Source organism: Musa acuminata, chromosome BXJ2-11 (assembly GCF_036884655.1).
Source record: "Musa acuminata AAA Group cultivar baxijiao chromosome BXJ2-11, Cavendish_Baxijiao_AAA, whole genome shotgun sequence".
Lineage (NCBI taxonomy): Eukaryota > Viridiplantae > Streptophyta > Magnoliopsida > Zingiberales > Musaceae > Musa > Musa acuminata.
In genome coordinates, this window is record NC_088348.1 from 6,117,313 (window position 1) to 6,129,759 (window position 12,447).

Genomic DNA, 12,447 nt, shown 5'->3' on the forward strand with positions numbered 1-12,447 from the left:
GACAAAGATTTGTGCTTGTGATTCAAAGTATGTGCAAGGAGGTCTCTGTTACAGCGAGTCGCAGCAGAATTGTCTTGTTTGGGTGTGTGTACTGCTGCAGTAGACTCAGCTCGCTGGCTCCAAGAATCTCCTCGTCGAGGGAGCAGGGAGAGATCCACGGCTCGAATTCCCATCACCCACGTGCACCGATGTTTATGGTGGGAATTTTGAAGTCCTCGAACGGCATCCTATGCCGATCCTTTTGTCTTGGGGCGGCGCCACCGCGTCATTTACCGTCAGACTGCTGCGATATGGTATCCTATGAGCTCCTGTCGGAAAGCACAAAGTGGTTTGGGTACATCTAACTGCGTCAGCCGAGGGCGAGCCATATTGGATAGTGATGTAGCCCACCATCGGGGTCTTCTTCATACTTTACGAGTGGAAGAGAGGGAAAGGAAGGAGAGCGAGAGGGGAGAGGAGAAGGTAGAGTCTCTCGGTCACGCTATAAGAGAGTAAGCTATGATTAGGGTTGGAGCGCGGCGTGACGAGGCAAAAGGTAGATCAGAGAAGATGTCAGCCTTGGGGCCGGAGTTGGCGCTGAGGCCTGTGGTGACGGTTCGGTCGATCGGAGAGGTAGACGATGGTGGTGAAGAGTGTCACACGCCGACCTCCGAAGAGAGCAAGCTTCCGTCGTCGTTGGCGCAGAGCTGCCCGCCGCCTGCGCCGATGAAGCCGAGGAGGGCATTGCGGTGTAAGCGAAAGCTATGGCCAGCGCCGGAGTTCATCACGGTGCGAGATGAGGAGATGGAGCAGCTGTTCGGATGCGCAAAGAAGAGAAGGTGTCAACAGCCTGATGATAACTGATACATATATGTACTCATTTGGTCTCCTTGTAAATTACGCTTAATCTACAGCGACGTGTTCTTTCTTTTTCCCCTTTATTTTCTTGATTGCAACCCAACCTATGTATGACGATCTCGATAAGGTTTTGAGAGTTCGATGGAGAGGGGTGAAGAGGTGCCGGGGAAGGCGGGGATGGCTTTGTCTGCGTGCGGACGACGCCGCGTGTGGTGCGGTAGCAGTCAGGTTGACGAGTGTGAGATAAGGTTCGAGTCTCGGAGTTTGGCGTCTTGGATACGGCTCTTTGACGGTGGAGCTGCACGATGTGGTCTAACAGGAGACAGCAGTAGCATTGTCAATCCTGGGGGTGACACGTGGATCGTTGCGACCGGGCCCCACGGCGTTTTGGAATTGCAATGGAGAGGCGACGCGTTTCCTGACGTCAATTTGCAAGGGAATCCGAGGTGTGGCGGTACAAATATGGCGCATGGATTGGTCCGTGAACAAACCCAAACTTAGGCAACCAACGGCCCACTGGATATTGGAACGATTCGTATTCTGCTACAAATAGCCATGAAAAGCTTAAATACCACCGTGAAATAGTCAATAAATGAACAAATGTCACTTATCAGCACTTAAAAAATGTTCAGATCCGAATAGTGAAATGAGAGACATTATGCATTTTATGATTATCATATCAGCATAATATTGATGTTTTGTAGATTGACTTATTTTTGCATGCGACAGATGCCACCTGTGCTCTTTGTTTGTTTCAGTGAAGCTCCCGCTGAGATGTTCCTTCTTTTTCATCCCCTAGCACATTTCTCTTTGGCTCTCTAGCAAACAGTTGGTGTCCCCTAGAAACCTTGAGTTGGCAAACAGATCCAAAGCGGTAGTGGCCTTTCACAGAGATTGATCCACAAGTAATCAGGTGCATGATCATGTTTCCGGCTTTCAATTTTGATCCGGTTGGGAGGTAAACATCCTCTCCTTCCAAATTCCTATAGCCGTTCCTTCTGCTTAGTTCTGCTCTTATCAGGGATTGCAGTGTACTCATCTTTGCACATGAAGGAGAGGAAGGACCTGAAGATGTTGGTGGCTGTGAACTCCCTACTTTAACGATATTTGGGTCCTCCTTCGAACACATCAATCCACGATTTCTCCTTCCTTCTCCGTTGTCGATTTGAGTTGTAGCTTCCTGTGCTCCATCGGGCTTGCGGATCCTGGTTTCCGCCGATGGGGCGGTTATAAAACCAGGCGCTGGAGGAGGAGGAGGTGGTGGTGGTTGTTGCCTCATGGGATGCTTTGCCTCCTTAAGAACAACGGCTGTTGTGGATGAAGAAGGGGAAGCTTCTTCGCCTTTGTGAGGTGGCTGTTGTAGAGGGTGTTTCAGGTTCTGGATCTTGACATTGCTCATTCCGTGATGGTTCCGATCTAAATCGAGCAATGCATCATTCAATCCGATCATAGCCTCTACCAAACAAAGAGAGATGTAGACGGACAATGTACCTGGAGGGGTTCGATCCAAGAGCTCCGAACCCTTGAGTACATACTCATCGCCCTGCTCCGGCAGGATCAGATCGCCCTCGGAAAGGTCCTGCCACACGAATCCGTTCTTGTAGCTCCTGCGCCAGTTTGGTGTATCATCGGTCAATCAAAAACCTAAATCTAGGGTCTCTGCAGTTCCTAATTCTGCATGCTCTGTTACCTCTTGCAAGACCAGGAGTACATGGCCGCCATCCCCTTCCCTCGCAGCACATCGAGCCTGTCGACCACATCTACAAACAACCCAACCAAGAAATCAAGAAACAGAACACAGATGAAAGCTCTCCTTTTTATCCAACCAAGATCGATCCTTTTTACCTCTGAGGTAGAGCCCCGCAGGGGAGGAGAGCGGGACCTCCATGAAGTGCGGTTGCTCGAGGTGGTGACTCCTGGAGAGGTAATACACCACCGAAACCTTTCTCCCCTCCAGCTGCTGCGATTGGTGCTTCGGTGGCGGCTCTGTCCACACTCTGGTTCTCTCCGGTCTGCCTTGCGCCGCGTGTCTTCTCATCCTCGCGTCCATTCTTGTCTCCTTCTTGGTTAACCAGTGCGGCGGCTGCTGCTTCTCATCATCATGCGTCGGGGTCTGTCGGCATTTAGTGGAGTGACTAGGGGCGGCAGGGAATTCCGTGCGGCTCGAGGGCCCAAAGTGGCCATCATGAACAGGAGGAGGAAGACGACATGGCGTTACACCACGTTGCACTTCAACCAGACAACTAGGTCTCTGTTTTGTTGTATCTAGTGTAGATGCGCTTGCTTTAGATTGCTCGTCCTGGTTTTCAAGATGGGGAGTTTATGGACTGGGAAGAAGCTTGTGAACAGGGTTTGCTTGTTATTGGCAGATGTTACTAAGACTAAGAACAGAATCTGGAAAATTGTATCCTTTTTTATGGATTTTAAGTTGAGAGAGGTATATATAGTTCAACACCATTAGCAGTCCAGCAGGTATTGTGCCAACTTTTTCTCTTGTCAATCTCATTTGTTAAAGAGAGAATTAAGAGTTGATGTTTATCCTTCTATTCACAGCTTCATATTTGCGGCAGCTGCATGCCCTCTATGGTGGTGGGACAAGATCTCAAGGACTTCTCACTGGTTTCTTCTTCTTCTCAAAAGTGGATGCTCTCTTCCTGTGGAACCACTCTCACTTTGGATGTGGGTGAGCTGTGACCCTCTGAAACCCTCTTTGTTTCACTTTGCAGGCTTGGCTATGCTATGCACCAATGGACACTGGAGAGAGAGGCTGCAGTGTGTGTGAAACAGAGAATAAAGCACAAAGTGTGAGCTTTACAGGTGCTTTTGAGAAAGTGTGCAGCACTATCATGTCTTCCAATGAGGTAAAGTTTACAGAGGTGCCTTTGTACTCCTTTTCTAGCTTTGGATCTCCTCTCGAGTTTAAACTTAATCATGAAGGGAGAGAAGTAGAAGAAAGATAAATCTAAATTGATTTGTACATCATAAAGTAAGAAAATTCATCAGATTTGATGTCGACTAGAGAGAGGAAACTGCAAACACAAAGCCAACAATATTACTTCATCATGTTAGATGCCAATTAGTCTGAATGCCTGCCTTTATATTTTTTAATAACTTTAAAAGGGTATGATATAAATTTAAATTTTAAAATTAATATACATAATTACATATACACAGGTATTTGAGATTCAGAATAATATATACTAAACTTAAATTTAGAGAAGTACATATAAATGGTTGTAAAATAGGCATATATAGGTTTGTGGGTAATGACATACCTATTCTCCAATTGCCATCTATACATAATCTTCCTTTATCTTTATATTATAGGACCAATTCCAAGAAAAGAACTTTTTTTTTTTTTTTGAGTTTTTCTCAACATATATCCGTTTTTCATATTTCTCAATTGATGTTCTTTTTACCATATTTTCTAGAATACCTTTAATAAAGAGATGGTAGCAACTCTCGTCAATTTTTACGGACTAATCCATCGAGTGAACCCATCCAATTCAAAAAAAAATACTGTAGCTGACGTAAAAGTCTCCATATTTGATTGTTCTAGTTCTTAAACAAATAATGATAATTAGTTAAATTATTATTATTTTTATATAAGTTGGAATCTATTAACTTTTGAGTCAATTCGCTTTAGTTATAATGTTTTCGAATAATCTTTCAGTGTTTTAATAGATGTGTTTGAAATACTATAAATTTATTTAAAAATATTATAATTAATCATATGAATCTTATACATGAGAGATTAAGAAAAATCGACACAGAAAGACTTCTCTCAAGAATTTATTTCAAAGATTGATGTGTGTGTGCGTATGGTAGCCAATCTCCATCTCCAACTCCTGAGGACCCCACTCTGACTCACACGTTGTGACGCTACGTGTATATTTACCTAAATAGCCCCTTACTCGAATCTATCCATCATCCATATATTTTATCATCTGGTCCGTTGATTGCGTGCTCTTGGGCTTGGGCTTTTCGACGGTCTTGATGAGCTTAAGATGTGGTGATGATGGAATCGGGGCAAGGTTACCGGTAAAGTGGTAAATTGGCGCGTCAATTAGATGCCAGCGTCCGATATATAGCCTCTCTTGTCCCGTTCTTCCAATCGGCTTTTAAGATTCCTCTTCAAATGTTTCTCATCTTTAATCCGTCTATTCTCCTCACCTCCTCTTCCTCCTCCCACTCTATATAAGTCCGATCCCATCTGTGCGCGAATGGGGGCGCGAATCGTGGGGATTTCGCTCGGTGTTTCGGTGATTTTTGCTGGGGATTTTGGTTCCCGTAGTCATAAATTCCCGTTCTTCGACCGGATATGAGCTGTTCTTGCCGAAACCGGTTCGTGATTTGGTGGAATTTCGGGGAGTCGGGGAAGGTTTTGGGAAGTCTGTCCTCTTTCGGATTGAGGAAGAGGAAGCGATGAGCGTAGTTAGTAACAGCGTGGAGACGGTGAATGCAGCCGCGGCGGCGATTGCGTTCGCTGGGAGCCGAGTCCAGCAAGTCAGCGTTCCGGTTTGTTATCATCTTCTTGTTGCATATTGCTCTTTGCGTTTTAGGGTTTTGATATGGTTATTGATGTTATGTTCTTAAAGTTTAATTAATTCAGATCTGTGATAGGTGTAGAATACTACAGTAACATTTTTTTGTAGTTTAGTAATTTGAATGATGTACTTGGTCTAAAAGTGCTTCCGTTCTGATCAGGTAGTATCTATTAGTCACACAACTACTTCTGTTCTGAGCACGTAGTATCTCCAGTGAGGACTGTTTCGACAGTGTCTTGTTTATTAGAAGTGATTTGAGCTAACTGTTTAGTTTCTGTAATGATTATGCAATGCTGATTGACTCATTTCTAATGTTTGATTTTTCTGATGCTATGCTGCTCGAGGATATTGGAACTTATTTCATAAATAAATTAAATGGAACAGTTGGGGGAGATGATAAGCCATGTCTCTGCTTATCTTTAGAGGGAATGGGGGTTTTGTGGATACGAAACAAGGTTTTAAATGAACAACCACAAGAGATAGTTACATATTATTTGGATAATATGTCTGGTGCGTTCATGTAATTAAAACTATTTTGTAAAAAGATAAATAGTTCCCAGATATATAATTGTCAAAAAGTACAATTATAAAATTTTTATAGTGTACCACATTTTTCTTCTTTTCTCATTTACTTTTTTTTAAGTAACATAAGTTTTTTGTTTGATTTTTGGATTGAAACTATTAGTAAACCAGGTATGAAAGAACATGGTTGATGTTAGGGGAAGATGTCGTTGATGTCATAGTTAACCCGAAGTGGTTTTGACTTATATGTGCAGTGTTATCCAAGGTGTCTTGAAGGTGAAAATATCAAGTTTTCGAAGTATCACATGCAAGAAGATCGAAGTGAAGAGAGATTTTCCGACTTAATCCTTCTGACGCTCAAGTTAATAACCGGAGGAAGATGAGTGTGGTGGTGAGCAATAAAAACTAATCTCCTTGGTAATTGTGTTGAAAATGAATTTTTACACTTACGATAGATAGACAAAATATTCTATGGAGAAACAACTCTTAACCACCCCTAATAGTCTATCTTTATTCTTTTGTCCACGTAGACGACAAAGGAAGAGACAGAGGCAACCCATAGTTGTTTGCTTTAGACTCATGTCCCTGTGGATAAACAAAGGAGATTGTCACATATGAAAACACATGTTGGACGATCATTGACCTCAATATTCACCCCTATCAGCCAGAAAGTATGATATTTAGAATGTCAAAACTTTTTTTGGGAAGGATAATGGATGGGTAGATCCCACACCATGAAAATTCATTGCGTAAAAATACTTCGTGTAAATGTGGTACTTGGGTAAGATATCTTAAACTAGATGGTTTTTCTATGGAAGCAGCAAGGCACTGATATCTACATAGTGTAGGGAACTCTGATTTCTGCTTGTGAAAGTTAATGTGATGATAGTGTTAGAGAAATAGCTTCAGTTTCGGATATCATTATCGTTTATTTGTTGTTTTAATTACCAGGGAAGAAGGTGGGCTACCTAGCTTGGCATGTACCGGTGCTTCAGATCACACAGAAATGGTAAGCTTATCGGCCATGCAATCCTTGTTCCTGAACCTGCATTTCCTATGCCAGATGCTGCTGCTGCTGCTGCTGCAACCGAAAATCCAAACCATCCACCAGAAGTGAGGCTTCCATTTGTTGCACCACCTTCCTTTCTACCATATTCGGTGCAATCACCTACAGGACCTCTATCTCCATCTGCTCTTTCACCGAGTTCCTATTCTCCAACTGGTCCATCTTCCATCTTTTGCCAAATTGTTGACCTCTTCCCTCGATGCAAGCTGCAAGAAAAGTGAGGCCTATGGGATTTCTGTCCTACCAGCTTTGTCCTGGAAGCCCAATGGGTCGTCTCATTTCACCAAGTTCAACGTATTCAGGCACATCGTCGCCTTTCACTGATCCTGAATTCCATTCCCGTGCTGGTGGCTCCTTCCAATCATTTCCTATCCGTGAACCGCCAAAAATCTTGAGCGCTGAGGAAATTGCTGCACAAAAAATTATACCCCCAGCTGCATCACTAGTGGACTCTGCTATTGTGCCTAGAAACAATGAACACACAGTGGATCAGAGAGTCTCATTTGAACTTGCACGCTGGTTGGCAACCTCAGGTGAAGGTTCCTCAGATGCATCGACAGCAAGAACTGATGGAGCCCTACATTCTAGTGTTGCAGATAACGGTAGGAGAATTGGTGTTGATGATGTCTACGCTGCTATTGTTCCCCTCAGTTAAAGAATTCAACTTTGATAATTTGGATGGGTTCAGATGGTGACCGAGCATTCGAAGGGTTGGGCTGTTATCTCAATTATACAGCCAGGTGTAAGCTAATTGGCCCTTTCACTCGTTTCCTCGTATCTGTCATCTGTCTTAAGGGTTCTTGTTTCCTGCTTTACCGACAGCCATGTCCGGATGAGAACCATCTGTGAGTATCTTTCCTCAGGTGCATGAATTTGACTGCCAGACTTGATACATGAGGCCTTCTGTCATCTGCATCAGGTAATAAAGAGATGATTTTTATGTCTCTCGATCGAACTGTTTTATACTTCATACTACTCGTCTTATTGCTGACTAACATATCAGAAACAGCAGTCAAAAGTCTCAAGCTGTAAAATCATTGTTCTTATGCCAGAATATACTCCTAGGAGCTTCAATATATATACTGTCTCACTTAAGTTTATCATTACTGAGACTTTGGTAAATCTGCATGGCCCTCCCTTGCTACAGAACAGAGAATGAGGGAGGTGGGCCAAGTTGAGAGATCCTTCTCTGTAACAGGTTAGGTTGATGATCAGTGTAATTTGGAGGGGGCCTGTGATCTCATCATCAAGAAAACTTGTACAAAACTGGACCTCTTTGCAGGAGATGCCCTCGGGTCAGAGTTAAGCAGATGCTCCTCCTCATTGATTTCTCTGTAAAGAATGCTTTTGAAGACTCCTTTTCCCAGTACCAAAAGCATATATTTTTCATGATGCATCTCCCCCGACCCTAATTGTGGGTCATGAGATAATTTATATCATGTTTCCTTGCAATCTATTTTCTTCAGATTGTCAAAATCAGGTACATTTACTTCTCCTTTTATCTTTCTCTCCTTGTCTCTCAAGTTAGCTTATGTTCATCAATTCTTTGGTCCATATCCTTCTTCTCCGTTAATCTTTAATTAATCTTAGATCTCCCTGAACCATATGAAGTCAATGCGACATTCTTCTTCCAGTTCTGTTCTTATATGTATGTCAACATTATGATGTATGTCACCACTATGGTGATAAATACACGACAAAGTAGGTCTCTTTTCACAATAGAAAATTTTGATACATGGATAGATGTATGTCGCCAATGATTTATTTTTTAAAAAAAATTACTTCAGAAAAAATGCCCATATTTCTTGACTAAATCCCATGAATGAGGTCGAGTGTAGCCCAAGTTCTAAGTACTACCCATTCCCTGTCAATGCCGATCACTCAAATTATTCATTCCTCCATTAAAAAAAGAAAGAAAGTAGACAAAAGCTTCAAGACAACGCGAGGAATAGAGAGAAAACACAGCATGGGCATATCATGAGACTGTAGATAACACACCACCAGATCTTACCTTATACATGTAAATACCATCATCAACATGTGAGAACGGAAAAGCATGGGAATAAGGTCGAAGAGAAAACCAAGTGGTTGGATTTATTGAGATCGGGATCGCGGCGCCCTTAGAAGTCATCTCCATCGTAATCCCCATCCTCGGCCAGATCGTCCTCCACCCTCTCCGTCACATCGTCGGCGATCTTGTCCTCAACGTAGTCGACTCCCTCCGCCAGCGCCAGACCCCCAAGAAGCCCCGCCGCCGCCCCCACCGCCAGCCCCGTCCCCATCCCGAACTTGGACTTACTCTTCTCCTGCTGCCCGTACGCCACCGGCGGCTGCTGAGCCCCGTAGTCGTACACCCCCGCCGGCGGACCCCCATAGGGGTACCCCGTCGGCGGCTGCGCGTAGGGGTACCCCGTCGGCGCCGTGGCGTAGGGGGTCGGCGTGTAGGGGGGCGGCGCGTAGCCGTAGTCCCTCGAGGAGGCCTGGCCGTAGGGTGGGGCGTAGGCATCGTAGTATCGGGCTGGCTCCTTGACGGCGACCGTGACCTCGAGCTTGCCATGGGGGCGGCCGGACGGGCGTTTGAGCTTGAGGGTACGGTTGAGCTTGCTGCCGAGACCGACCTCGTCGAGGACGTCGCGGAGAGGGAGGCGAACGGAGCCGACGAGGGGCTTGACACCCTCGCCGGAGCCGGCGTGGACGACGTCGAGGGAGAGGGTGGCGTCCTCGAGGGGGAGGCCATAGGGGACGGGGAGGACGAGCTTCTCATCCCAGATGGGATCATCGTCGTCGCCGCCGACGGCGACCTTGGTGGAGCTCTTGGCGGCGGGATCGACCCAGGCGACGACGTAGGGCTTGAGGTCACCGTGGCGCCAGTTGACGTTCTTGAGGTTGCGGGCGGAGGCAATGTTGAGCTCCACCTCGTAGCGCGCGGCCATGGCAGGCCTTCTCGGCAGTCGCAACGGAAGAGTAGAAGCGAAGGGAAGCGGGGAACGGGAAAAGTCAGTTGAGAAGGTTAGGTTGGGTGGGAGAGGAGCGTCGTTTATAGGGAAGTGGGCTATTGGGGGAGTGATCGCCACCGGGTGAAACCGGGGTAGGTGTATGTGGGACGGTGAAATCCCATAGAAGTACCGGTCGGTGGACGAAGTCGTCCCTCGAGTTGGCGATCTCAACACGAGAGAAAGGTGGGGCATCGATTCGTGTCGCGTTGGGTCCGTGGACCGGGAGCGGGTGGGGATAAGTTCCTGGAAGACGCGAGAGTGTGGGGCCGGCCGTTTTTGGGCGTGACTCTTACGGTTCCTCTTTCCAGTATATAGGAAGAGGAGAACAACATGGGCGAATATTCTGCACCGCTATTATTATTATTACTTTCTGCACCGTCATTGTTATTGTTATATTGTTGCGAGCTCGGGCAACGCGGGATCGACGCGCTATGGAGGCATGGTCTCTCCATGTAAAAGCCTGCAACAGTAGCTCCCACGAAGCCCGCTTGTATATATGTATATATATATGGGGCATTCGGATCTGTGTTCTTAACGGATGATATCCAAGATCCTATTAGCTATCAACGTGAGCATCCCGTGTTCTGCCGCTCGATCAATGGCGGCGGCCCGTGGGCTTCTCACGAAGAAGCTGCGCAAAGGTCTGCTTGATAGATACTGATTTCTTTGTGCTGCCTTTCTCTCTATTGTTCGTGGTAGCCTATATCGTTAATTTGGTCGTGCCTTTCATCTCGACTTCTGCTCGTAGTTGTTCTTGATGACGTGCTTGGGGTTTCGTTGTGGGGTTAGTCTTGGTTGGACCATTCGTAACTTTCTTGTTCATCCGGTCAATTGGGGTTTACTCGAAGCTTTCTCTAAAAAATGTCATTTGCTATAGCGGAGTTAGGTGCCATGGCATGATGGATCTGCTGCCCACAACAAATGGTCTTCTTGCCCATTGACTAGGAAAACGAAACATGATGGTTTTGCTGCCCACCTTTAAAGTCGGTGATGGGTGATCTCTGTCGCATTCGCATTTCATCGAGCAGGTTCTCCTCTTCCACCAGCCATGGCGTCGTTGCCGTCGTCCGTCACGGTGCTCGACCGGTTCCAAGTGTCCCCGCCCCCTGGCTCCGCTCCGAACGCCTCCCTCCCTCTCACCTTCTTCGACGTCGTATGGCTCCCCACCGGCCCCGTCGAGCGCATCTTCTTCTACCCCTTCCCCCACCCCACCTCCCACTTCGTCTCCCACCACCTCCCCTCCCTCAAGTCCTCCCTCTCCCGCGCCCTCCGCCACTTCTACCCCTTGGCCGGCCGCGTCGTGCCGCCTTGCGGCCCCTCTCCCGAAGCCAAGTTCCAGATCCGGTGCTCGGACGGCGACTCCGTGTCTCTCACTCTGGCGGAGAGCTCTGATGACTTCCGACAACTGTCTGGCGACCAGCCGCGTGGATTTGGCAGGGTGTACGGCTTGATCCCTCAGTTGCCGCCCACCGGCGACGGTTCTATCCCCCTATTAGCCTTGCAGATCACGGTGTTCCCGGATCAAGGCGTCAGCATCGGCGTCGCGGTTCATCACGTGGCCTGCGACGATTCCAGCTCCATCCACTTCGTGAAGTCATGGGCTGCTGCTGCTGCTTGTAGCGTAGAAGATCCATCCGAGTCTCCGCTTTCGCCCCCTCCTCTCTGCGACCCGACCGTGATCGCAGATCCGGATGGTTTGTACTACAAAATTCTCACGGAAATGCAAAATCTGAAGTCAGCCGGACCACCTCCGGCGCCGCTCGACCTGCCTCCCGTCGGCGCGGAGCAGGGCGACGCGGTCATTGCCTCGTTCCTGATCGGGCGCGAGCAGATCGACCGGCTCAAACAAGGCGCCATGGCTAGAGCCGGCGCGACCCACGTCTCGACCTTCGTGGTGGCATGTGCCTTCGCTTGGGCGTGCCTGGTGAGAGCTCAAGCCGGCTTCTACGCCGGCAAGAAGAGCGCCCATTTACTGTTCTCGGTCGAGTGCAGGGGGCGCCTGGAGCCGCCGGTTCCAGCGGGCTACTTCGGCAACTGCCTGAGGCCGTGCTTCGTGGAGGTGTCGATGAGCGACCTCATCAAAGACGACGGCGTCTTCGCGGCGGCGGAGGCCATCGGCAGAGCGATCAAGGGGTTGGAACACGGCATTCTCAAAGGCGCAGAGGGATGGCTTGAGAAGATCGTTTCTCTGACAGCCGAGCGGCCCATGTCGATCGCCGGTTCACCGAGGTACCGCGTTTACGATGCAGACTTGGGGTGGGGAAGGCCAATAAAGGTGGAGATGACCTCGATCGAGAAGACGCCGGGCACCGTGTCCCTCGCGGAGAGCAGGGATGGAGGAGGAGGGATCGAGATGGGTTTGGTGCTCCCAGAGAAAGACATAGATGAGTTCGCTCGTGCTTTCCTTGTGGCCTCGAGCTTTCTTGAAACATGATCAATATATGATGGTTATAATATGTGGATTTCGATGATATGTGTG

General features: G+C 47.4%; 3 protein-coding genes, 1 long non-coding RNA gene and 1 pseudogene across 4 annotated transcripts; 3 read left to right on the top strand and 2 right to left on the bottom strand.

Annotated features, from left to right (window-relative positions):
* Positions 1-1,393: 1,393 nt before the first annotated feature.
* LOC103970646 (protein SOSEKI 3) lies at positions 1,394-2,887 on the bottom strand. Its single transcript, XM_009384509.3, has 4 exons — positions 2,683-2,887; positions 2,528-2,597; positions 2,329-2,444; positions 1,394-2,253 (listed from the first exon to the last, which is right to left on the bottom strand). Exons 1-4 carry the CDS (start codon positions 2,885-2,887, stop codon positions 1,592-1,594), a joined length of 1,053 nt encoding a protein of 350 aa, XP_009382784.2. The 3' UTR covers positions 1,394-1,591.
* Positions 1,611-3,556, top strand: LOC135627860 (uncharacterized). Its single transcript, XR_010492720.1, has 3 exons — positions 1,611-1,750; positions 1,859-3,309; positions 3,391-3,556. It is a non-coding gene; the product is annotated as an uncharacterized LOC135627860 (long non-coding RNA).
* Positions 3,557-4,795: 1,239 nt separating this feature from the next.
* Positions 4,796-8,448, top strand: LOC135627859 (uncharacterized; annotated as a pseudogene).
* Positions 8,449-8,921: 473 nt separating this feature from the next.
* Positions 8,922-9,992, bottom strand: LOC135627858 (protein SRC2-like). The gene has a single exon (XM_065134243.1). The coding sequence runs from the start codon at positions 9,903-9,905 to the stop codon at positions 9,093-9,095; it is 813 nt and encodes a 270-aa protein (XP_064990315.1). The 5' UTR covers positions 9,906-9,992; the 3' UTR covers positions 8,922-9,092.
* Positions 9,993-10,567: 575 nt separating this feature from the next.
* Positions 10,568-12,439, top strand: LOC135627857 (anthocyanidin 3-O-glucoside 6''-O-acyltransferase-like). Its single transcript, XM_065134242.1, has one exon. It carries the CDS (start codon positions 11,017-11,019, stop codon positions 12,400-12,402), a length of 1,386 nt encoding a protein of 461 aa, XP_064990314.1. The 5' UTR covers positions 10,568-11,016; the 3' UTR covers positions 12,403-12,439.
* Positions 12,440-12,447: the final 8 nt, after the last annotated feature.

Excerpts from the sequence above, each read along its gene's own strand:
- LOC103970646 (XM_009384509.3), bottom strand. The coding sequence starts at position 2,887 with ATGGACGCGAGGATGAGAAGACACGCGGCGCAAGGCAGACCGGAGAGA. Across the intron at positions 2,445-2,527 it reads TACTCCTGGTCTTGCAAGAG|GAGCTACAAGAACGGATTCG; the intron begins GTAACAGAGCAT and ends AAACTGGCGCAG. Across the intron at positions 2,254-2,328 it reads CTTGGATCGAACCCCTCCAG|ATCGGAACCATCACGGAATG; the intron begins GTACATTGTCCG and ends TGCTCGATTTAG.
- LOC135627858 (XM_065134243.1), bottom strand. The coding sequence starts at position 9,905 with ATGGCCGCGCGCTACGAGGTGGAGCTCAACATTGCCTCCGCCCGCAAC.
- LOC135627857 (XM_065134242.1), top strand. The coding sequence starts at position 11,017 with ATGGCGTCGTTGCCGTCGTCCGTCACGGTGCTCGACCGGTTCCAAGTG.